The 23,806-nt window shown below is 53.4% G+C and overlaps 1 protein-coding gene across 1 annotated transcript in view; it reads right to left on the bottom strand.

Moving 5' to 3' along the window:
* Positions 1-5,046: 5,046 nt before the first annotated feature.
* Positions 5,047-23,806, bottom strand: part of HCN4 (hyperpolarization activated cyclic nucleotide gated potassium channel 4) — a gene marked incomplete at its 5' end in the record, with an annotated part of 94,354 nt that continues 75,594 nt past the window's right edge. The window contains 4 exons of the mRNA XM_079317559.1: positions 5,047-6,983; positions 17,985-18,149; positions 20,782-21,022; positions 22,145-22,291. Of these exons, the coding sequence (XP_079173685.1) occupies positions 5,455-6,983; positions 17,985-18,149; positions 20,782-21,022; positions 22,145-22,291 (2,082 nt within the window). The 3' untranslated portion in view covers positions 5,047-5,454. The remainder of the gene's footprint in view (positions 6,984-17,984; positions 18,150-20,781; positions 21,023-22,144; positions 22,292-23,806) is intronic.

Here is a 23,806-nt window from a genome sequence, read left to right as displayed (position 1 = left end):
TATCAGTTGTCACAATAGGAAGCGAACACTTTAATTAAGAGCTTGTTAACACTTGATGTTTAATAGTAAACCAACACTTTAACCAAGAGTTTGTGTCGTTGGGGTTTTATTCCTTACAGACAGGACCCCTGCAGCTGGACCCGGGCAGCGGGACGGGTGGGGGGACAGACGGACGGACAGACAGAGGGACAGAGAGATGGACAGAGAGACAGACAGGCAGACAGACGGACAGACACACAGACAGACTGACAGACTGACGGACAGACAGACAGATGGACAGACAGGCAGAGAGACCGACAGACGGACAGACAGACGGACAGACAGGCAGATGGACAGACAGACGGACAGACAGACAGACAGACAGACGGACAGACAGGCAGACGGACAGACAGACGGACAGACAGACAGACAGACGGACAGACAGGCAGACGGACAGACAGACAGACGGACAGACAGACGGACAGACAGGCACTGTGCTCCCCCGTGCACTGCAGGGAGGGCAGAGCTGGCACAGCTGCAGCTCCAGCACGGAGTCTGTGCTGGACACTGCGAGATGCTCAGCTCTGACCTGGGGACCTTGGGCTGTCCCTGGGCTCTCTCCTGCCAGAAAAGGAGCGTCCAGCCAGGGCTGCACCTCTGCCAGAAGCTGATAGTGCCACTCTCAACGTGCCTGAGCAGCTTCATTTAATTTCTGCAGGTTTCTGAGTGTAGATTTGGGCTGAGAAACTGGGCCAGAGGCACACACAGAACCTGGGACCACAATGGGAGCATTTCTCTGTGTGGGGCAAGGGACAAACATGGCCAAGGAACTGCAGAGGTGATGAAAAGCTGCTGCAGAATCACCTCCAGCCCCTGAGAGCAAACCTGCAAGGGGCAGAGTATGTGCAGAGAGAGACTCTGGCATCAGAGGAGGGGCTGCTCATTTGTGCATCCCAGCTCCTGGGGTCCATCCCTGCATCCCTCAGCCCAGAGTCTGGCACAGGGGCAGCACTGGCTCCTGGGATCCTCTGCCCTCTGCCCTCCCCTCTCCTGGAACTGCCGTGGTGCTGATGAGCCCTCTGGGCCTTGGAGATGCAGTGCTGGCCAGAGGAATTATTCCCAAGGGAAGGTCCTGCCTCACCAGCTGCCAGCTCTGTCTCCTGTTGAAAGCAGAACCCCTGGTCAGCCTTTATTCCAAGTGTGACCCCAGCACTCCCTGCCAGGCTGCTGAGAAGCCAACCCTGGCCCCTCCTGTCCCTCCCTCAGCTCAGGAGCTGGTCCCACCTTGCCTTGCAGAGCTGTGTGTCCGTGTCCCAGGTGGGGACATGGCTCTGCAGGGCAGAGCTGGCTGGCAGGGGCTGTGCCCTCACTGCCTCTCCAGTCTCAGGCTGCTCTGGGGCCCTGCAGAGCAGCCCCACTCCAGCTCTGGCAGCAGGGTATTCCCAAAGTGTTGGAAAAGTCCCCTGCCACCTCTCAGGGGTGTGAGCAGTGAGATGTCACCCCTGTCCCAGGGTGTGGGAGGCTTGGAGGAGCTCCCCCACCTGCTTTTTACAAGCTGTGGTTTGGCCATGGCTGAGACCATTGCTTTGTACCCATCTCCCACTTCCCAAAGGATATTCCCACAGAATATCAGGGATGCAGAGTGTGGCTCATGGCTTGCAGCTCCTGTGCAGTGCCTTGGGTGGCAGGGATATCTCAGCCCTGAGGCTGGGGGGGTGAAATCTGCCTGGTGTTCTTTATTTTAGGTAAAACACACACTCTGATGTATTGATTGCTTTAAGGGGTCATCCCCAACTTACTCGTGGCTCCTTTAGCATGGAGGAAAAAGATGCAACTCCCTTCTCCTTCTGGATATTCCCAGGAGCACCTTGCAGGGCACCTGAGCTTGCTGGTCCCATGCCCAGTGCTGGGAGATCCCTGGAACTGCAGAGGAGCTGAAATGGGACTCAGCCAGGGCATGCACAACCCCAGCCCCAGCGTGGGGACACCCCAGAGGCGTGGCAGGGTGTCCCTGGTGGTGGCTGTGACTGCCCTGCCAGGCTGCTGCTCCATCAGGGAGGCTGCAGAGAGGAGGAAAAACCTTTTGCCAAGAGCTGAGCCCCAGCCTGTTCTCCCTGTGGCCCTGGCACCACTTTCCTTCCTGTCCTGGGATGACTGGGGCCAGACAATCCCTGGGAAAGCACTGCTGGGAATTGCTGGGTTCTGCTGGCTCTGACACCCCAAAACCTCCCAGAGGGTGCAAGAACAGTGAGTGTGGGAGCTGCTGCTCCTCCCAAAGCCAGAGACTGCTCTTCTCAAGGGGGTGGGCAGACAGGCCAGACCAGGCTCCCAACAAGGATCAAATTCCCATGAATTCCAGCCCTGCCCAAACTGGCACTGGGCAAAGGGAGAGACAGCCAGAGCTGCTGCTCCTGCCTTTCCCCACCCTGGGGGAAGGATCCTGAGGCTCTGTGGGGCAGGCAGTGGTGATGAGGGGGCAAACCCATCCCCCTGATGGGCAGTGGCCTGGCTCTGGTGTCTGGCGATGTTTTCCCCCACAGCTGGATCACTCCAGTGCACTCTGAAGTCCTTGCAGTGAGGACCATGTGCTGAACCAGCCAGGCCTTCCAAGTGTCCTCTGAGACATGCAAAGCAACTGCCAGACTTCTCCCTTGGCCTGGTGAAACTTCAGGTGTGGGTGGAAGTTTTAAACTTTTCTTGTCAGTGGATGAACATAGAGAATGTGTGAAGTGATGTAAACCCTGCCAAAGCTCCAAATGCAGCAGGAAAATAGAGACAGGACAAGGCAAAGGGCTGAAATGGGGTTTTCCTTCTTTAAAGCTGGTCTTGTGTTGCCTGGAGTTCACCATGTGAAGCAAACAGCAAGTCAGAGGGGTGCGTTTTTCACATTTTTATTTACTAAGGTTTTTATTGTGTGTTTTATATTGCAAACCCCACCCCTAGAACTCTTCCCCTCCCTTCCCCCCAAAAGAAACAAAGAAATTAATAATAATAATAATAATAATAATAATAATAATAATAATAATAATAGTAATAAATATAGTTCCATCTACAGAGACAAGCCTAGTGTTGACTGGGGTCCAGTCAGAATAACTCAATGTTGGCTACTGCAGTGCTGACAGCTGGAAACCCAAAGAAGATCCCCGAGGGAAGCAAAGCCAGGGAGGGTGTCCCACAGTGGGGAGGGGGCACCCCTGAGGGTCTGGGGAGCCCTGGGTGTCCCCTGAGGGTCTGGGGAGCCCTGGGTGTCCCCTGAGGGTCTGGGAGGCCCCAGTGTGGCCACAGGACCCAGGAGGGCTGGAGCCCTTTCCCCACATTGGAGCCCCCAAGCTCTCCAGCTGCTTGGCCAGGATCCCTCTGGCACATAGGGGAAAGGTTTGCTAAAAACCCCCCCAAAAAACTGAAAAGGATATTGTGAGTCTTCCTTCTACCTCTGAAAACAAGGGAGGGTCTGCGAGTCTGCTTCAATTCCTGTGTCAAGATGAACCTGTACATATTTGGAAAAGCAGGATCTAGAGGTTATAATTGTCACCTGCCAATCAGCCCTGCAGGAGGGCCAGAACTGACATGTATTTTAAAACTAGGATATACATATATATATATAAATGTGTGTGTGTGTGTGTGTGTGTGCTGACACATGTGCATAAATAGACTACAGATGTGTGTGACTACCCTACAGATAGAAAAGCAGGTGTGTAGATATAGATACATCTATAAAATCTATACAAACACACACACACACACACACACTCACCCTCCCACCACGCTCACACAGGCAGAGCTGCATGGAGCCAGTAGAAAAAGCATTTCCAGAGTTCCCCTGACCCTTTAAGGAAGACCAAAGCTGATCACATCTGAATTTGGAGCCACCAAAGCAGGGTGAAGCAGGAGTGCCCAGGAATGCAACAATCAAGGTTGCAGGCACGTGGCAGAGAGTTCTACAGACAACTCGGTATAAAAACAAGTGTCAGCCAGGGTTTGGGAGCTGGGGGCTGGGGGGGGGAAGTTTTTGGCACTGCTGCATGGAGCCCTGCGTCCCCTGGAGAGCTGGGGACAGAGGGAGGCTGGATGTGTCTCCAATGAGGGTTAGAAAAGTTGAGCACCTGACTCGGACAGTGAGGTGGCCACAGACACCCCTTGGCCTAAGAAAACCCCAAACAGAGAGAGAGGAAGGATGAAGTGGCACAAAAGGAGATGTCTGCCCTAGAGGTAAAGGCTGTGGCTTCTCACTGCTGCTCTGTCCCCACCCCACTGTGGGTGTCCCCAGCCAGGGAGCCCCAAGGCCAGCTCCAGGTGCCCCAGGTGTGCCTGGTGACGCTGCAGGTGCCAGGGGAAGCCCAGCAGGTGCAGGCTCTTATTGCTGGTGAAATCAAAGGATTTCGGTTCCCCCAGCAGGGGACAAGCACAGACCACGGCTGGCCAAATTTCTGGGCTGATCTGGTGTTAATGGTAAAAACAGAGTTGTAAATCTTAGCTGGGCTCCAGAACTGTCCTGGTGCCTCACACTGCCCCGGGCTAAGGAGGAGGAGGGCTGGGGACTGCACCCCACTGCTCAGCCCTTCCTAGTTCTGCTCAGAGCAGCGACCCACGGACACTGAGACACTGAAGGGACAGAGGGGACCTTCAAGCTGCCTCTTCCCTCATCCCTCCCGTGCTCTGCACACAGCCTGGAGAGGCTGAAGGTTGGGGCCTTCTGCTTGGTGTGCTGCCCACGGGCCAAAGTACAGAGGGATCACCCCTGCCCTCCCTGTGCCTTTCCAGGGATTGCTCCTTGTTCCCATCAGTGGGGTAGGGCAATCTGCTGGGGCCTGTCCATCTCCTGGTCACCTTCATCTTCTCAGCTGGAGTCCAACCCAAACCTCATCCCTTGGGAAATCCCTCGAGGGGTCTGCAGGAGTGAACTGGCCCCTTCCTGTGTCCTGCTGAGCACAGGAGGGGAGCTGGCAGGGAGGGAGGGAGGGACATGTGTGCTGTGCCCTGCGTCCCCAGGGTCACAGCTGGGGCAAAGCTGGGGCCAGCCAGGGCTGCTCTACAAACACCAGCCCCAAGCCTGACCACGGCCCCTTCTATGGCCCACGCCAAGCTTGGGTCTCTGTCTCAACAGGAAAACCTTTTTTGGTGGCTTCTATGGCTGCTCATTCACATGTTCCAGCTCAGGCACACGCCCCGGCTGTGCGTTACCTCGTTGGATTAAATTTGCTCGTATCCTTTTTTTTTTTTTTTTCCTGCGTATTAAAATATTCTATAAAATCAAGTGACCAAAAATCTATAGCTCTAAGAATACCTGGTTATTTTTTTTTTCCATGTGTTTTGTCTTTGTTTCTAAGCACACTTAAACCTAAACGAAAGAAATGGAGGGAGGGGGAAAAAAAAAAAAGCAGGAGTGGAGCAGGGGGGAAAGAAAGGAAAAAACTGCTCGGCGAACTCATCAGAACTGAAGGGCAGAGCTGGCAGGAGCAGCTCCTGCAGGAGTCCTCACAAATTGGAGGGCAGCTTGGACCTGACGGGCTCCAGATCCCCCGTGAGCACGATGGACTCTTTGCGGCCGCCCGCGGCCCCGAGCACCAGCGGGTGCGGCAGAGAACCTGAGGACATCTGGCGCGGCAGAGCCACCCGGCCGGGCACGGAGCTGCAGGGCCTGCCCAGGAGCCCGCCGCCGCCGCCGGGGAGCGGCGAGAAGCTGCACACGGACTCTCGGGAGGAGTGCGGGGAGCCGCGCTGGCCCAGCGTCTGCGCCAGCTCCTGCGGCAGGGAGGGCTGGGACGCAGAGATGAGCTTGATGTCCTGGTTGAGGCGGCCCGGCGGCGCGGCGCGGCCCGGCGGCGGCTGGGCCGGGGGGCTGGCGGGCTGCGGCAGCAGCAGCGAGCCCTGCGAGCCCGCGGCGCCGCACGGCAGAGTCCTGCCCGCCGCCGGGCTCTGGCTGGGGGGACTAAGGCCGGAAGGCGTGTAACAGGGAGAGGCGACGCCGGGCTGCTGCAGCGGGGAGGCGGAGGCGAAGGGAGGCCGCTCTTGGTGGAGCTGGGCTATCGTTCCAGTCAGGGATGCTAAAGCACTTGGATGTGTTTGGCACGGGCCTGCGGACGGCCCGCCCGGGGCCTGCGGCAGCTGGCTGAGGCTGGAGGAGGGAGAGTTGGAAGAAGGAGGGGGCTGGAAGTGGTTCATTCCCCCGAGGGTCCCGCTGCCCGAGAGCTGCTGCGACTGTCCCGCCTGCAGGGGCCTTGTGGCGGGCTGGAACTGGTTCAGCAGGCTGGGGGGAGAGTTCGATGACAGCTGGGTGAGGGATGTCGACGGGGAGCTGGCTGTGGCTTGCTGGAAGTGCCCAAACCCGCTGCTGGAGAGGGCCGGCTGCTGCTGCTGCTGCTGCTGCTGCTGCTGCTGCGTTTGCTGCTGCTGCTGCTGCAGGGGTGACCCCGAGGCTGCGTTCTGGAACTGGCTCAGCCCCACGGCCGAGCTGCCGCTCAGCCCCGGCGGGCCCGAGCCGCCCGGAGGGGATCCCACCTGGAACTGGCCCAGGCCGGCGGCGGCCGAGAAGCCGGCCAGCTGCTGGATGTGGAAGGACGAGGACGAGGGCGTCTCGGCGCCCGGCGTGTGCAGCTGGGACGGGGTGCTGGACGGGGACCCCACGGCGGAGGGGCCGGCGGACGGGATGAGCGACTGGAACCTCTTGAGCTGCTGCCTGGGCGTCTGGCTGGGCTGCTGGCCCAGCGAGCCCAGCACGGAGACGGGCGGGCGGAAGATGGCCGCGGGCAGGCGCGGGTGGTGGGTCAGGGCGATGGCCACCGAGGTGGTGGCGGCGGCCGCCTGCAGCGGGGCCTGGATCAGCGGCGTCCAGATGACCGGCGTGGGCGTGGAGGCGGCGGCCGCGGCCTGCGCCGTGTGCGCGCAGTGAGCCATCTCCCGGTCGTGCTGCACGATCTGCTGGATGATCTCGTTCTCCTGGTAGTTGAAGACGCCCGAGTTGAGGTCGTGCTGCACTTTGTGCAGCAGGATGGAGTTCTTCTTGCCTGTTGTAATATATGAGACAATGTGAGTTCGTGTAAAGTTGTAAAATAATGAGGAGTGAGCAATGTTTGTATGAATGGAATAATAAAGAAAACTCTGAAACCAAAAGGAGGACCATGGACAGAAAGGACACAGATTGCCTCATCACAGCAGTGTAACATCAACAAAAGCAGGGCAGGGAACACCCAAACCATGAGAGCCCGGCAAGCACCCACGAGTAAAATAACCAGAGCCATCGGGAAAATACACCTGAATGCTGATTAAAATAACCAGAGCCATTGGGAAAGATACATCTGAATGTCAGCTTCCCATAAACCAGAACCTGCCCTCGTCAGAATTCACCATCTCCCAGAATATGGTTTTGTCCAGCCCAACGCAGTGAAAGAAAACCACTTGAATATGCAGAACGATGAAAGGAGACAAAGATCTCTGCTGCAGGCTAAAAAAACTGTATAAAAACTGGGCTGACCAAGGCAAACACCCCATCTCCTGCTTCTGTGGAACAAACAGCCCCAGTCCCACACAGCTGTGCCCAACAGGACATGCATCCTTAGGAGGAACAGCTCTTCTGGCAAGCATGCCAGCAAAAAGCTGATGGATTTGGAAAATTCCCATTTTGCACCTGAGCCTCCATTAGAAAAAGAGAATAAAACCTCAGAAATATAAATCCAGTGAAGTCTTCAGCCACTCTCCTTCAGCTTCACCTTTTTTCCTCACCTGTCTCAGGTGCTTTGGTCACTTTGGAGTTAGGGGTTCACTTGAAAGGAAATTTCTCTGTGAGTAAGGACTTGATGATCTTGGAGTCTTTCCCAACCTAAATGATTCTGTGATTCTATTCTATTCTATTCTATTCTATTCTATTCTATCTATTCTATTCTATTCTATTCTATTCTATTCTATTCTATTCTATTCTATTCTATTCTATTCTATTCTATTCTATTCTATTCTATTCTATTCTATTCTATTCTATTATTCTATTCTATTCTATTCTATTCTATTCTATTCTATTCTGACTTCATGAGCTGGAAAAGCTCAGCTGGGCCAGGTAGGATCCCCAGGCATCCTGCAGCTCCTGTCTGAACTCAGCTGTGCCCTTGGAGCCCCAGCTGTAGGGAATGTTCCAGCTGGATTCCCAGCCTGCAGCCAGAAGTTAACTCAGCTCTTTGCCCTTGCAATGGGCTGGAAAATGCAGTGGAATGATTTGCCCAGCCTGGGAGTGCACCTGGCACTGGAGGGATGCACTCCTGGGCTGAGGGACAGAGCCAGAGGAATTTCCTTTTGATCCCACCCAGGCAGCTCTCAGATCTTTATGATCTGAAGCACATCTAGATGACATCCAGATGGTTGCTTGGTTTTTTCAGTGCATGATGTAGCTTTTAAGTGTGCAACACATAAAAGAGTAAGAGTTTAAGGACATGCCTCTTACTCCAGGCAAGTGGAAAATCAAACATCTGGCAGGAGAGAGCTGGAATGCCACTGAAGAGGGAAGGTGGCCCCCTGGTCTCCTAAAAAGCCACTCTGAAACAGCAGAGTCTTGGACATAACTCACTGAGTTCCAAATTCACCACCAGAAAAAGGTGAAACAATTCCTGCATCAATTAAAAAAAAATTTTAAAACTGGAGTGAGATCCCAGTCACCCCCATGGTGATGCTGGGAAGGTAAAATGTGTTCAGTTCTTGCTGCAAAGCATGGAAAGCACAGAAACACCCCCATGAAAAGCATCAGTGAGTAAGTACAGCACATTCAGAATAGAGGTGATTTCATAGCAGCTGAGGAGGGAGCTCAGGGACAAAGGAAGCTGTTCCCAAGCATTCCCTTCCCTTGCAGGAGGAACCAGCAGAAACTGATCTGAGCCAAGCCCATAAAAAAGGAAGGAGCAATCTGACTGTAATTGCAGATACTGCAAGAACACACTGAAGGTTTTTCCTTCCCTCCCCTTTTTCAAATCAAGCCTTTGTCACCCCACAAAGGACAGGGGGTGGCTCTGAGGGCTTTGTGAGTAAAGCTGCAGTGGGCTGAGCTGCACTGAAATGCTGCCAGAGTTCTGATTCTGGCTGTGAACCTGGGATGTGGCTGCTGTGGGGAAGGGGATGGGATGCTCAGTGCTCTGCTGGTGTACCTACTGCCAATCAAAAAAAGAAAAAAAAAAAAGAAAAGAAAAGAAAAAAAAAAAAAGAGAAAAAAGTCAGTAAGGCTTTTGTTTTCCACTTAGAGGAAAATCCAAGCCTGGAAAGGATGTGATCCTGAAGGTGAGCAAAGTTTGGAGATGCTGGAAGTGCATGTGTAGGAATTCTCTAATTGTATGCTGGACTGCAATTGTTTCATTATGGGTACCAGAGCTGAGCCCAGCCCTTCCCATGGCCAGGCACAGCAGAGCTTGTGCAAGAACACAGGCTGTGCAAGGAGCTGTCAGGCACACAGACCCCTGGCAAAGAGCTGAGGAGTATCCTTGAACCTCTGCTCTTACTGGGAATTGATCCTGGTGTCCTGCCTGGACTGAGCAGGAAGGGATTAATCCCCATCACTTGACAGGAGCTGGGATGCTACAAAGATCTGTGGCCCTGCTTAAATCCAGGCTCTGAGAACTCCTCAGGCTGCAGAATGCCACACGTGACACTCCACGGGCTCGGACCTGGAAGGCTGACACCCAAAGAGCTGATCACTGACCAATGCTCACTTTATCCCTGGTGAAAGCACTCCCTGTCCCTTGCTGCTGCCCAGGCTGTAGGGCTGTGAGCAGTGTTGGTGTGTGGCAGTGGTGCTGTGCTCTCTGCAGTGAGTAATTCTCCGTCTGGCAGCGCTGGTGAAGCGCCCCGGTTTGCCGTGCCCTGTTACGTAAGTCACACCATTCTGTTCCTGCCTGCCTTTGAAACTGGCTTTCTGTGACTACTGGAGCTTAAAATTAGATTTCCACAAGTATTTGCACTTGTAAAACATCACCACTTAAATGCTCATTGAAAGTAAGCCCAGCACAGGTGGTGAAATGTTGTCAAACCCAGGGCTGCAAATGTGCCTGGGAATAGCAAGGGGGATGCTTCTCCACTGCTCCATGTGCTGTGATACATCCCAGAAATGCCTCCCCACCCACAGCAAGGTCACTGGTGAGAGCTGAAAGCCTCCTAGGAGCCAGAGGAAGTTCTTGTTTTCATTTTCCTCAGGAATTTTTTTGCCACGTGGTTTGCAATGCATTTGTTTTTTTGGTTTTTTTTTGTTTTGTTTTTTTTTTTTTTTTTGTTTGAATGCCACTTGCATATGTTTTGATACAAGGATCCCAGTTAAGTCAGGATTAAAGATGCCTTGAGTTTCCTCCAGGCATGGCAGATGTTAAAAAAACAAAGAAAAGCCAACACAATTCCAGCCTCTAAATATAATTTGTGATATTATTGCAGGATGAGAGTGTCTGTTCAATATACTACGGTGGTAGATCTTTTAAAAGCTTTGTCTATAAATAAGCCACAAAAAATAGCTGTGCCCAAACTTCTGGCCTGCCAGCTCATGACTGTGTTGGGTTGATGTGGCCAGCAATGTGTATTCTGTCCCCATCTATGGGTGGGGCAGTGCCCCTGATCTCCTGGCACATATTATCTGCTAATGGGCCAGCTTTAAACCAGCTGGGGCAATCATCTTTATCTTTCCACAGCCCATCCTCCCTCCAGGAGATATCATCTGCTGCTGCCCCATTCAGTCCCACTGTGGGACTGATCAAATTCCATCATCCCACTGGCAGATGCTCCAGCCAGGGCAGGAGCCAAGCCTTTCCTACCTAGAGAAAAACTGAGATTTGGGACACCAAGGCACCTTCTTTCCACTGCATTCCAGAGGAAAGCCAGACCTTTCCACATCATCCCTGCACCTTCAGAGGAAACTGCACCTTCTCCAGGAGCACTGCTCCAGCTGAACCACATCTGCCACTGCAGGAGGATGCAGCCACCATTGAATGGGGCTGCTGCCACCACCCTGACTGACTGACGGGTGTCAGCTTGGATTCTGACTCTGACAGTGTTTTGGGATTGTTCTTTGTCATACTGCATTTCTATTTTCTTAGTAAAGAACTGTTATTCCTAATTCCCATATCTTTGCCTGAGAGCCCCTTAATTTCAAAATTATAATAATAATTTGGAGGGAGGGGGTTTACATTTTCCATTTCAAAGAGAAGCTCCTGCCTTTATTGGCAGACACCTGTCCCTCAAACCAGGACACTGATCATAGTTGTGCAGCTGAGATGCTGTTGGGTTTCCATCCCTGCTTGCCTAGTCCTGACTAATCCCCTGGGCTGTGCTGCCTCCAGGCAGGGCTGGCCTGGGCCAGGTGAGCCAGGGAGGAGAGCAGCTGGGAGCAGTGCCAAGCTCTGCCACAGATCCCTGCTTGTCCTTGTGCTGCCTTTGCTGCCAGCCTCAGCTCCTCATCCCTTCTGCAGGGATGAGGGACAATGATGCTCACAGAAAGGGAGCTGGGATGTTTTGGGGCTGTTCCCTTGGGAATCTTGGGAATGGATGACATTGAATGGAAGCAACTCTAGCAGTGCAATTTTACACTTTAACCAAATAAAGTCCCAGGTCTGTTCAATGATCAGGTGAGTAACCCCCAGAGATCTGCATGGGTGAGAGGAGCAGGATGATCTGGCCATCAGGAGAAAACTATAGATAGAGATACAGGAACTGATCTGAGGCTGCTGACCTCGTGGAGCAAGGAGAAAAGTGCCTGTGGCTGGTGTGAACAGTGGCACAGGGTGTGTCCTTTGGCACAGAGCTTCCTTTCAAATTCCCAGCCCAGGCACACGTGGGGCTTCTTATCCAAGTCCTGAGAGGGAACACGGGTGCTCCTGTGTGGTGTCCTCTCTCATCACCTGAATGGCCACAAATGTAACTGTCCTTCAGGAATCAAAGTTCAAGTGCCACTTGTGCATTTCTCTGCCTGGAAACCTCTCCCTTCAACAGCAGAGCGTGGGGATCTGGGTTTGCTCAGCAGAGAGAAAAAGGCACCCAGAGTGTGGTTTGTCTCTCCTGTCTGAGGTGGATCAGGTGAATCACACCTGGGAGTGCTCCCTAGCACAGGGTGGGAGCTTGGACTTCAGCAGGAGCTGAGTATCTGAATTTCCTTTTCTTTGGAAGCCAAGGCCCAGACCCAGAGTATTTTGTGTTTAGCCAAAGGAAAGGGGTCAGTAACTCACCAGCCATGGGGAAATGTAAATTCCTTCAGCTTAATGAAGGGCACCTGGCAGCCCTGCTCACCTGCAGTGCCATTTCTCCTGTGACTCCAGGGGAAAACACAGCCCCAGACACCCCACCTGCTCAGGTAACATTTTACCATTCCAACATCCCTATAAATAATATTCAACCCTCTTTTTTAATCCCACGAAGAAGGAGCTGCTCACAGTGACACCTCTCCTCTTGGGGGCCTCTCTCTGCCTTGAAGGCACTCCAGGAGCTGTCTGCAGCCAGCCCACACTTCAGAGCAGCAGCTGACAGTGCCAGCGTGCCCAGAGTGTCCCAGAGCGTGTCCTGTCACAGCTGTCAGCTCCAGCAGGGCTCTGGGAGGGCGTGAGGGACCTTGGCACTGGTGCCTCTCGAGGAGAAGGCTCCTCTTGGCTTCAGTCTGCAGTGATGAGTGAGAGCCAGGAGCCCTGGGGGTGTCCCAGCCTCAGGAATGCCACAGCTCCTCACCCCTCTGGAGAGTCATAGCCTACCCAGCTCTACATATTCCATTTATTTTTCCATTCTGCAAAGTTCTGTGTGAAGAGTGGGAGGGAAGAGCTTCGTGTAGCTGTGCTGGGACTCATCAGATAACATTATTCAGTGTGTGTTGGACCTGCAGCAGTGGGGCTGTGCTCTGGCTGTGCACAGAGATATGTATTTGGGGATAATTCAGTTTATGGGAGAGGGAAGCAGTCAGAGGCAGGCCTGAGCTGTACAGGGAGGAAGGCTTCCACTAGGAAAGAGAGGGAATTGTCCATTCCAAAGGTACCCCCAGAGTGGAGAGGATCCAGCAAGGGAGAGAGGAAGGACAGGATGCAGAGAGAGCTGCCCTGGCAGCTGTCAGAGCTCACACATCCATGGATTTACAGCCAGGCTCTCAGGGAAGTCACTCTGAGTTTCCAGAGCAGGGCTGGGAAGTGTTTGAGGATGCTCTCAGAGCTGATCCACCTGGCTTTGCTGATTAATTTAGAGCAGAAACCTCCCCACAGCAGAGAATGCAGCTCAGTGGGGGCTCACCTGCAGTCTTCCAAAAGGCAAAGAGTCCATGCTCTGGGGGTTCAGAATCATTCTGAATCCCCTGTTCCAGTTCATTTCTGTTCCCTGGAGCAGCTCCTCCCAGCTGGGAAATCCTGGGGCAGGGCAGCAGCCCCAGCCCAGCCTGGGTCTGTGCCTGAGCTGCCACTGCCTGAACTGTCCCTCTGGGGCTGAATTGTCCCTCTGGGGCTGAATTCCCACAGGAGACAGCTCAGGACACCCGGAACCCCTGGCTAGGGAGGCACAGCCCCAGGGCAGAGCTGGGATGTGCAGCCAGGATGCAAACCCAGCCTTTGGTGCCAGGAATAATCAGTGCAGACCTGAGAGAAGCACCCGAGTGGTGGGAGCAGCCACGCTGACAGCAGGCCAGGGCAGAAGGCAGCCTAATAAAATTAGATTATTTCAAATGCATGCAAATTCAGAAAGCAATTTAATGACCCGAATTCTTAAAGTGCAGCCAGTGGGCTCAGAGAGAACTGAAAGGAGAAAGGAACAGAAAGTCACAGCTAATTTCCCCTGTGTCTGGGCAGAATTTTAACAACAGAAAGCTAATTTTGATTGTTTGATAGAAGAATTATTGTTGAGTGCTGGCTCCTTTTATGAAATCACATGAGCCTTTCTCCCTGTTCTTTTGTGTGCTATCTACAGTTGAGGAAAATCCGACTTTGCAGTTCTTAATTAGGGGAGCAACATCTGTTTGCTTCGTTTCCATAATTTTACATACCCCACTCCACTTCAAAGCACCAGGAGCTTTGCTCTGAACATCTCCAAGGCTCTAAATATCTTCCTTTCCTCTTTATTTAGCCCATTGTTGCAGTGAGGCAAAGAGGGAGTTTTCAGAGCCCAGAGGGAGGGAGGGGAGCTGGGGCTGGGGTGGCTGCAGAAGGTTCCTCTGCTCTGGGGTGTCTCAGGGAGTTTGTCTGGAGTCTTCAGCAGTGATTTTGGGTGGATTGTTTATCTCAGGACCTCACTCCACCCAACACTTTAATTTCTGTGGGATAAACATCCCAGAAGGACAAACTCAGCATCCCTGATTGGATTGCAGGGGACCAGGAGCCCTTTTGCCTTCTCCTGATGAAGCTTCCCCGTGGCTGAGCAGGAACACAGGACTGGTCCCTGCGGGTCACTGAGCATGGCTGGGGACAGAACCTCATCTCAGGGGGTTCCCCAGAGCCAAACTCATCAGCTGCACCCCCTCCCTCCTTCTGAGCAGGGCTGCAGCAAGGAATCCAGAGCAGGAAAAGGGGCTGGGAGCTGTTTCCTCAACCCCACGAGCAGGAGGAATTATCTCACTATCTACCTTGGCCCAAGCAAAGTCAAACTGTTGGTTTCTGTCTCCTGCAGAACCTCTGTCAGCCCTGCCAGGGAATGTTTGTCCCAGTTTGGCTGCTCTGGGCCTGTTCCCATGTGGGGCTGGTGGGGTTTTCTCCACAGGGTTTATATTGGCATGTGGAAACATCATGTAAATGAGGCAATTCATTACAATGGGGAAGTCGATTACTTTTTCAGTTTGCCAACCAGTTGTAATTTTGAAAAATGGTTTTGAAAAATTCCTCTCCCCTTCCATGCCTGGAAGAATGTTTTCAGTAATCTTCTGCAGTGTTCTGGAGGAGAAATTTGATATTTTCTTGGCAAAACAGAAGAGAAAAATGTGGTCTAATGAAACAGTTAATAGAAGAAAGCTGGGCTCAGGAAAACAGTGAAGTGTAATGTGATTTCAAAGGGAAAATTGAGTGTTCTGGTTTAAAAAACAACAAAAAAAATCATTCTAAGGCTTTTACTGGTATCACTCCATCAACTTGACACAAACCTAAGGAGCTTTGATCAAACCATTTCCAGTAAATATCAGGCACGTTTGGAAAGCCTCAGCATGATCAGCTGTGCCAGGGAAACCAGGGGAGTGCAGCTGGGGCTGGGAGACATCCAGGGTGATTTATCCTGTGCTTCTGCTGGGAATGAGCCCAGAGAGCACCCCCAGAGCCACAGGGCACAGCAGGAGTGGGGTGAGTGTGGAGATGGCAGCACAGAGCAGTGGCTGCTGTGGAGCTCTGAGCTGTGTGTCCCCAGCACAGCCTGACCTTGCAGTGCTGCAGGAGCTGCACACAGACCATGCTGGGATTTGTCCCTTCAGCCCTGCAAAGGGCAGCACTGCAAAGCTGCAGTCCCAGTCCCTCTGTCACTCTGGGATGCTGCAGTCTGGATGAATCCCTCCAGAATTTCAGAGCTGGCCTCCCTCACCTTCCAGCTATAGTCAGGTTCTCCTCTCCCCACAGGCAGTCTGTGTGCATACTCTGAGTGTGTTTCAGGAGATCATTTTCTGTGGCTTTAGCAGATGTGTGTGTGTGTGTGTGTGTGTTCAGTGACCCCCCTGTGCCAGTCACTGCCAAACCCCATTTAAGGGTGACCCTGGTGAAAGCTTCTCTCCTTCTCCACCCTCCCCTCTGCCCACACACTGCTTCAAACTGCTCAGTTCTGCCATGGGAGTGCCTCATCCCACCTCCATCAACCAATCCTGCTCCTGTTGCTGCATGGGCTGAACACCTGCCTGCTCATTTTGCTACCCACAAAGCTTAGACCACGCTCTCCAAACCCCCAATGGCCAGAAATCCCATAAACATCTCTCCATGGGATGAGAATTTCCTCCCTGCTCCCTCAGTGCACAGGGGGAATATTGGATGGATCTTATCCTGGTACCAGAACACTGACAGAGTTCTCTGAATCATCTCCTGCACTCAGGGTAGCCTGGGCTTCCCAAGGACATTGTCACCCTGGGCTTCCCAAGGATATTATCACCCTGGGCTTCCCAAGGACATTGTCACCCTGGGCTTCCCAAGGATATTATCACCCTGGGCTTCCCAAGGACATTGTCACCCTGGGCTTCCCAAGGATATTATCACCCTGGGCTTCCCAAGGACATTGTCACCCTGGGCTTCCCAAGGACATTGTCACCCTGGGCTTCCCAAGGACACTGTCACCTGTGCAGAAGGGAGCCAGGGAATGCACCACTGGCTTGGAAAGAAGCTTCCATTTGCTTCCTCCTTGTGCAAGATCCTGAACTGGATGGGAATGGAACAAAAATGCTTCTGTTCATCCCTGATTTTCAAGGTCTGCTGTTCCTCAGCATCAGTCCTCCAGAATGATTCCTGCACTTCCAGAGAGTCTCAGCAGAATGCAGTAACCTTGAATTCTTTCAAAAGTCACACACAGGTACAGAACTACTGCACTGCTCCTTCTGGATGGTGCACATTGCAGAGGAAGGGAGGAAATGCCTTGTTTATAAAGTCAGGGAATTCCATGGGGTCTGCCAGCTCCAGCAGGGTGCCCAGAGCTGCCCTGGGCTCTGTGGGGCAGTTACAGCCAAGGAGAGCTGGGCACCCAGAGGGCTGTGGAGGAGCCATTTCACAATAATTCAGGTGTGGAGTTAAGGGAGCAGCAGCTCTCGAGGGCGAGTGCCAGGGACAGCAGGGCACAGCAGGACTTTAGTGCATGGGCACTGACAGTGTCAGCAGAACAGAAGGAAGGGGGGCAGTGGCAGAGCCCTGCAGCAAAGGGCCTGTTGTTCCACTTGCTCTCTGTTACCTCCTGACCTTCTGCTTACATTTGCAGCTGTCTGGGGGAAGGCAGCTCTCTGGGGAAGGAAGCACGTGAGGTGCTTTGTGCTGGGTCAGAATTTTCCATGGATTTCAGGGGCACTGAGCACAGGATGCTCTGCCCACCTGATCCCACAACCCCAGAGAGCAGCAGGCTGGAAAGCTGAGCAGCACTGAGCACCCAGCCCTGCAGAACTTCAGATGAAGCCAAGCTGGCCCATCCCTGCATTGATTTTACATTTTCTCTGTGGTTTGTACAGCCTCATTGAAATAACCCAAGTGTTGGGCCTACTGCCACTGCCACCAGGGCCTCATTAGTCTGGGCTTTGCCAAACTGTGTCTTCAGCTCAGAGCCTTTTCCTCAGGGGTGGCAGGCAGGGGTGATTTGCAGCAGGTAATGAGGTGCACACAATCCAATGTTCCTGGCAGGAGAAGCTGCAGAGGCACTGTACCCCTTGCTGGGATGCCAGCTCAGTCCCTACCCCCTCACCTCACCACCTGCCTGGATCTCTGCATTCTGCTCAGAGCTCTACAGAGCATTCCATGTGGAAACAGGGGGAATGCAAGCACTGTGAAGGGGTGGATAAGGAGCTGAAGGAGTTTGACTGGGACTCCAAAATGCTCCTCAGCTCTGCAGCCTTCTTGCATGACCTTGCAAAAGTCACTTCATCTCTCTGTTTAATACCTCTGGCTGTGACCAAGGAATGTTATCCTGCTCTTACCTGGGGAAGAGACACCTGGACAAGGATGTTTGCAGCACAGGCTGTGTCTCCCACAGGACATGGAGCAGGGTCACTGTGAGCTGTAACAATCACTGAATCCCAGAATAGTTTGGGTCAGAATGGACCTTAAAGGTGATCTTGTCCAGACCCCCTGTCATGGGCAGGCACACCTTCCACTATCCCAGGGTTGTCCAAACTTTAGTGTCCACGGGCAGCCACAGCTACTCTGGGCACCCTGTGTCAGGGCCTCCCACCCTCACAGAGGATTTATCCTTAATATCCAACCTAAACTTACATCCAGCAGCTTTAGATTGAGGTCCTTGAGGGAGCTGAAGCTGCATAAGGAGGGGCAGGCTGGGATCTCCTTCATTCCCAACTCCAGCCCAGAAGTGAGCACCGAGCCTGGAGCAGGGCTGCCAAGGCAGCAGGGAAGGAACGAAACTCTGCCCCCTGTACTTACCAATCCTGTCCAGCCTGTCCAGAGCCACGGTCTCAAAGGCTCTCCTCATCATGGGGTACTCCTCCAGCACCTCGTTGAAGTTGTCCACGGACAGGGAGTAGAGGCGGCAGTAGGTGTCAGCACGGACGCTGGCCGTGCGCCGGCCACGGGTCAGCAGGCAGATCTCTGCAGAGAGAGAGGCTGAGACAGGGCATGGCACAGCACAGCACCCTGCAACCTCCCTGCAACCTCCCTGAAACCCTGCCTGAAATCCTCCCTGTGCCAGGCACGGGTCAGCAGGCAGATCTCTGCAGAGAGAGAGGCTGAGACAGGGCATGGCACAGCACAGCACCCTGCAACCTCCCTGCAACCCTGCCTGCACTGCCCTCCCTGCAGCCCTCCCTGTGCCAGCCATGGGTCAGCAGGCAGATCTCTGCAAGCAGAGAGAGGCTGAGACACAGCAAGGGCACAGCACAGCACTCTGCAACCCTGCCTGAAATCCTCCCTGCACTGCCCTCCCACAGAAAATGCAGCCAGAGTTATTATTCTGTGTGTGCACCAACATTTCAAAGTACCAGAGGCTCACTTGGGGCAGCTGCCACACACAGCTGCCCCTTGGGGGTTCTGGTGGTCCAGTCAGGCAGACAGGGATTGTTCTGGGGGATTATCAAAGGGCAGCAATGTGTGCTCACACTGGAGGAGCTGTGTTTCTCCAGCTTCTTGTGGGCACCAGGAGCAGAAGGTCAAAACATGCTCTCATTGAAGGCAATTCTCTCTAGGTTTGTAGAGGCTCTGTGCTGATCTCTGCCTCTGGTGCCTGGCTGTAATTTTGATCCCTGTACCTGGAACACTTGTCTTTCCACAGTTTTCAAAGGTTTTCATGTCTATGCCATAAGCACTGTCAGGAAAAGCCACATCAGTGTCACCTCCCAGCTCAGGGTACATTTACACTGCAGTCATGCACTCCTCAGTGCTCAGCTGGTTACAGAATACAAAGCCCTGCATTCAACCACAGCTCCTTGAACACTCAACAGAGAGCTCCCAAATTCTGCCTTCCCACTGCTTGCACAGAGTCTGGGCAGCAGGGACAGGCACTTCAGGACAGATGGTGTGAGCTGCAGAGTGACAGCACTGTGCTCCCTGTGTGTGCTGGGTGCCAATCCTCCTGCACCATTCCTTGGATTCATGCTGAGCCCACCCAAAGCCCTGGTGCAGCAGCACCATGAGGTTATGAGTGTGCTCCTAGGCTGCTTTCCAAGGAAAGGATGCTTAGGAGACAGTGCCATGTGTGTAAGAAGTTGTGATGGAATGTCATGGAAAGTTCAACCCCATCTGCCAGCCAGGGTATCCTGACTCCAACCCTCCAACTCCAAATACCAGCCTGAGAAATCCTGGTACCCAAGCAAGGTGCAGACATGGTTTCACGTGAACCAGGAGCAACAGAGTGTGGGAAATGCATAATAGTAATTTTTTTAGAGGAAAGGCCTCCCAGAAGGGAAGGCAAGGCAGGTTTTGCTCTGTCTCCCCTCAGCAGCACATCAAAGGTGGTGCCGTCAGAGCTTGTCCTGCAACCTGCCCCATCTGGGGCTGAGCTCTGCATGGGCTCTGACAGGAGAAGGGGCTTGGTGTTTCTCAGGAGAGCAATGCCCTAAATCCATCCCAGCCTCCTGCTCGTCCCACTGCTTCAGAGCTCTGCTGCTCATAAATTTTGCCTGCCTGCCAACCCCCAGGACACTCTGCTGAGCCACAGGCAGGGCAGATGAGGGACTGTTTTTCCCTCTGTGTTTATGCAGCCCCTCATGTGGTAGATGCTGGAGGGCAGGAGTAGGAATGTGCTTGCAGAACTGAGAACAGGCTGCTTTTTACCTTTAGCTTCTCAGCTTCACCCATCTGTCAGGAAGAAATGAAGCTGCAAGAACCAAGTTTCCCTGCTGTGTTTTGCTGTTATTTATGACATAGGTTCTGCAGTGCCCACCAGTCACCTCCCCCTGCACCATCCCCTCTCTGGGAAGATGCTCAGAGATGGAGGAGGAGGTACTGGGGGTCAGTCCTGTGAGGATCCAGGAATGCCTGAGTGTTGGAGTCAGTGAGTCAGGGGTCTCTGAATTCTTCACAGAGAAATCAGAGTGCTGGGATTGAATTAAAGCCTTTGGATGGATTGAAGTATATTAAGCCTCTCACATAAAGTAGACATTTAAGTAGAAGTAAGTCAGTAATTTTAGGGTGAGTTGTAATACTTTTAATAAGTGAAAGGTTTCAAATGCCACAATAGCAGTGAGTGTTCTAGTGAAGGTTGAAACACACTGATATCTTCAATAGAGGCTCCAGGCCCACAGCTGTAGACAGGACTTAGTCACAATAGAGTTATAGCAAGAATATTGCTGACATTTCTTGGATAGAACAAGATTAAATTGTATGTGTAACGTGGTGTGCTAAGAAACTGGAATTCTAATAGGTTAAAGAGTGGTGGTCTGAGCTTGTTGGGAAAATCCTATATAAGAGTTTGTACTGGGGAGAGCTGTTGCTTTTAGCCATTGGCTTTTGCCAGGGCTTCCAGCCATTGCTTATTGCTTATTGCCAGCTGCTTTGCCATTGCTTTTTGCATTGTCTGTTGAGACTGATGTACTTTGCAATAAATAACCTTTTTAACTATTAGCTGCTTGCTTATTAAAGATAAGCCAACAAAGTAAGAGCCAAGAGCTCGGAGCTGGAGCCTAAAGCTCTGGAGTAGATGCCTACAGAGCACTGGAGGTCAGAGAACCTCACACCTGAGCTCAGCAGTGACGTGGCTGCAGGAGGGTGAGTGAGCAGCACCCACCTCCAAAGTAGGAGCCATCAGCCAGCTTGGTCTCCTTGTTGCCCTTGGTGAGCACGCTGACCACGCCGTGCTGGATGAAGTACATCTTCTTGCCAATGGTGCCCTCCCGGATGATGTAGTCACCAGGCTGGAACACCTCAAACTTCAGCTTGGTCAGCATGGACGTCACAAAGTTGGGGTCTGCGTTTGCAAACAGGGGCATGGAGGCCACCAGCTTGCGGCAGTTGAAGTTGATGATTTCCTGATCATAAAGGAGAGAGAGGGAGAGGAGGGGACAGGGAGGAAGAGAATGCACATGTGGTTAGTCAGCACCTAATGAGCTGTGGAGATCCCCACCTGACCTGTGTGTTTAAAGTGGGATGAACTGGCTGTGCCTTGGTCCTGCTGCAGGCTGGATGGGCTCTGGATGCTCAGAGCATGCAGCACACTCACTGCCTTCACCCCTCTGCCTCCCCTCAACACTCAAGCCTCCAAATACACGCAGCATTCCCGTTTCTGCAGGAAACCTTGGCTGCGAGGGAGCACAGCAGCAGTGAAATGCTGTCTGACAAAACCCAGGGCTCTTCTCTGGGCAGGTGTCATAACTCACCTTGGCAGCCCCTCCTTCTCTGCTGCCCTTGCTTGTCAATGAGCTGTTAAACAGCACGATGTGCCCAGGAGGAGAATGATCCCGGGCAGATGGGGACAGTGTCAGGGGAGGAGGGAGAGGTGCTCACCAGGCAGAGGCTGGATCACCAGCCCCAGCTGAAGAAAGGCCAGTTCAGCTGCTCAGCTGTCACCAGAGCCAGGCTGTGCCTCCCCAGGGCTCTGTGTCACTCACAGTCACAGCTCAGGAGCTGCTCTGTGCCCCAGCAGGTCCCACCCAGGACGTGGTGCTGAGCCCATCACCCCAGCACAGCATTCCATGGGAACAAGGATAACTGGAGTGGGAAGAGAGAGAGCTGGGGAAGCTGTCGTTCCCCCCCCCCCCCCCCCCCCCCCCCCCCCAGGTGTTTTCAGAGGGGTGTCCTTTGAGACTTCAGCAAAACGTTTTAAATTCTGGCTGGCACTTGCTCAGCTCTTCTCCCTCCCATGGAGGACATTTCTGGGGGACAAAGAAGGCAGGTCCTTCTGGAGCTGGTGACATACCAGGGACAGCCTGCATTGCCAGGCTTCAGCTGGGAAGGAAAGGGAGCTTCTCTGAAAGGGAAGAGGGGCCCCCTCTTATAGCTGGTGGATGGGGCACGGATGAAGCCAACACTCCATGCCGAGTTACAGCCAAACACATGAGATGGGAGCTTCCTGAGCTCCTCCCCACAGCAGCCAGAGGTGCTGGCAATGTGCCCTGCCCTCCCTGCCCCTCCCCTGCCCCCCTGCCCCTCACCTCTCGCAGGGGCTCGCTCAGCTCCCCCAGGATGCTCTCCTCATCAAACATCTTGCCCTGGTAGCGGTGCTCGTAGTAGTCGTGGATGCGCTGCCGCATGTCGGCGGGCAGCTTGTGGAAGGACATGTACTGCTCCACCTGTTTGTACTGAGCAGGAACACGAGGGGCACGTTAACAGGACACGCCACCAGCCACCAGCCGGGCTGCTGGTGTGCCAGCCCTGCTGCCTTCACCTCCAGCAGGGCAGTCTGGAGCGGGAGGGAGGGCTGCTCTGATCCGTGGGGAGATTACCCTGCTGTGTTCCCCAAATGGCTGCCCCATGTTTTAACTTTTAAATTCTTCCTCAGCTGGATGCCACCTCCTCATTCCCTGGGTGCTGAGCAGCCTGTGCTCCCCTCCTCACAGCCCCAGCTGGGAGCAGGGTGACGAAGGAGTGCCTGGCCAGCAGTGTCCTCCCAGCAAACAGTGCTGAGTGAGGACTGTGCAGGATGGGAGCAGGGCAGTCCAAGTGTCCCCAAGGAAGGTTTTTCCATGGCACATGGCAGGACAGTGGCTCCAGAGCTGTCCCAGAAGGGGAAGCACAGAACCTGCCCTGGGTGTGTGCTCATGGCCAAACACAGGGGCACATCTGGGATCAACATCCCACTTATTTGGCTGAAGCTGCAGTACCTGCAGCTGGAACTTTATCTCTGTTCCTGCCCGCCCTGCCATGATGGGACCTTTGCTTTCCCATGACTTTCTTCCTCTTTCCTTTGTTCCTGTGCCCCATCCATCCACATTTTTACCTGATGGTTCACATTTCCAGTTCTACGAGGAATACAAGGGCACACTCTGACTGCTGGCAGAGCAGCTTTGGGGGTGAATGGTGCTTTCTGTGAGTAAAGGACACCTCCCCAAGGGCCAGGGCTGCACCAGGGTCCTGTTGCCCTGCAGGTGCTGCAGGACAAGGTGTGTGTCTAGGGAATGGTCACTCTCCTTCCATTGGTGACAGTACAGGACACAACCCTGCACTAACTGCTGACAAAAGGACTGTGCTGCTCCTTTCCCAGCCCCATTTCCCCTTTTCTCCCTGATAAATGTGTCCCTGAACGTCCCTTTAGTGCAGGTTGAGCTGGAGAGTTTGATTAGTGAAGTTGTGCTCATTACAGCCCCGGGTCCTGCTCCAGGGACAGCCTGTGCTGGCACCACCAGCTCCATCTGCACCACGGAGGGAAGGGCATCACTCCAAGGAGCCAAGGTGGCAGAGGGGACACACAGGGCTTCCTGGCATTCCCAGAGCCTGGAAATATTCCTCATCAAAGCCTGACCAAAGGCAAGGGAGTCACCACCTCTGCCTGCCCTTCATCACCTGTGTGGCTCAGGCTCTGTAGGGACTGGCTGTGGCAGGATAGGGTGTGCTGGGTGCCCAGAGGAAAGGAGGGAGGAAAAAGAAGTGGAAAGCAGCAGCAGAGTGCAAAACAGCAGCTCCCTTGTGGACAAAGAGAATGTTGGAGGTTATGGTCTTCCAAGCAGAAAGTTTTAGGGTTTTTGACAGATGTCTCCTGCCACTGCAGCCTGAAACACCCATGGACATGGCAAACCAGGCACAGGGTATGTGGGACTCCACTGTGGAAAGGGAAATCACTAGGCATTAGCTTCTGCTGTCTCAGGTTTGTTAAATTC

Source organism: Erithacus rubecula, assembly GCF_903797595.1.
Source record: "Erithacus rubecula genome assembly, chromosome: 14".
In the NCBI taxonomy this organism is placed as follows: domain Eukaryota; kingdom Metazoa; phylum Chordata; class Aves; order Passeriformes; family Muscicapidae; genus Erithacus; species Erithacus rubecula.
The sequence above is the reverse complement of the archived record's forward strand: the minus strand, read 5'-3'. Positions and strand labels throughout refer to the sequence as shown.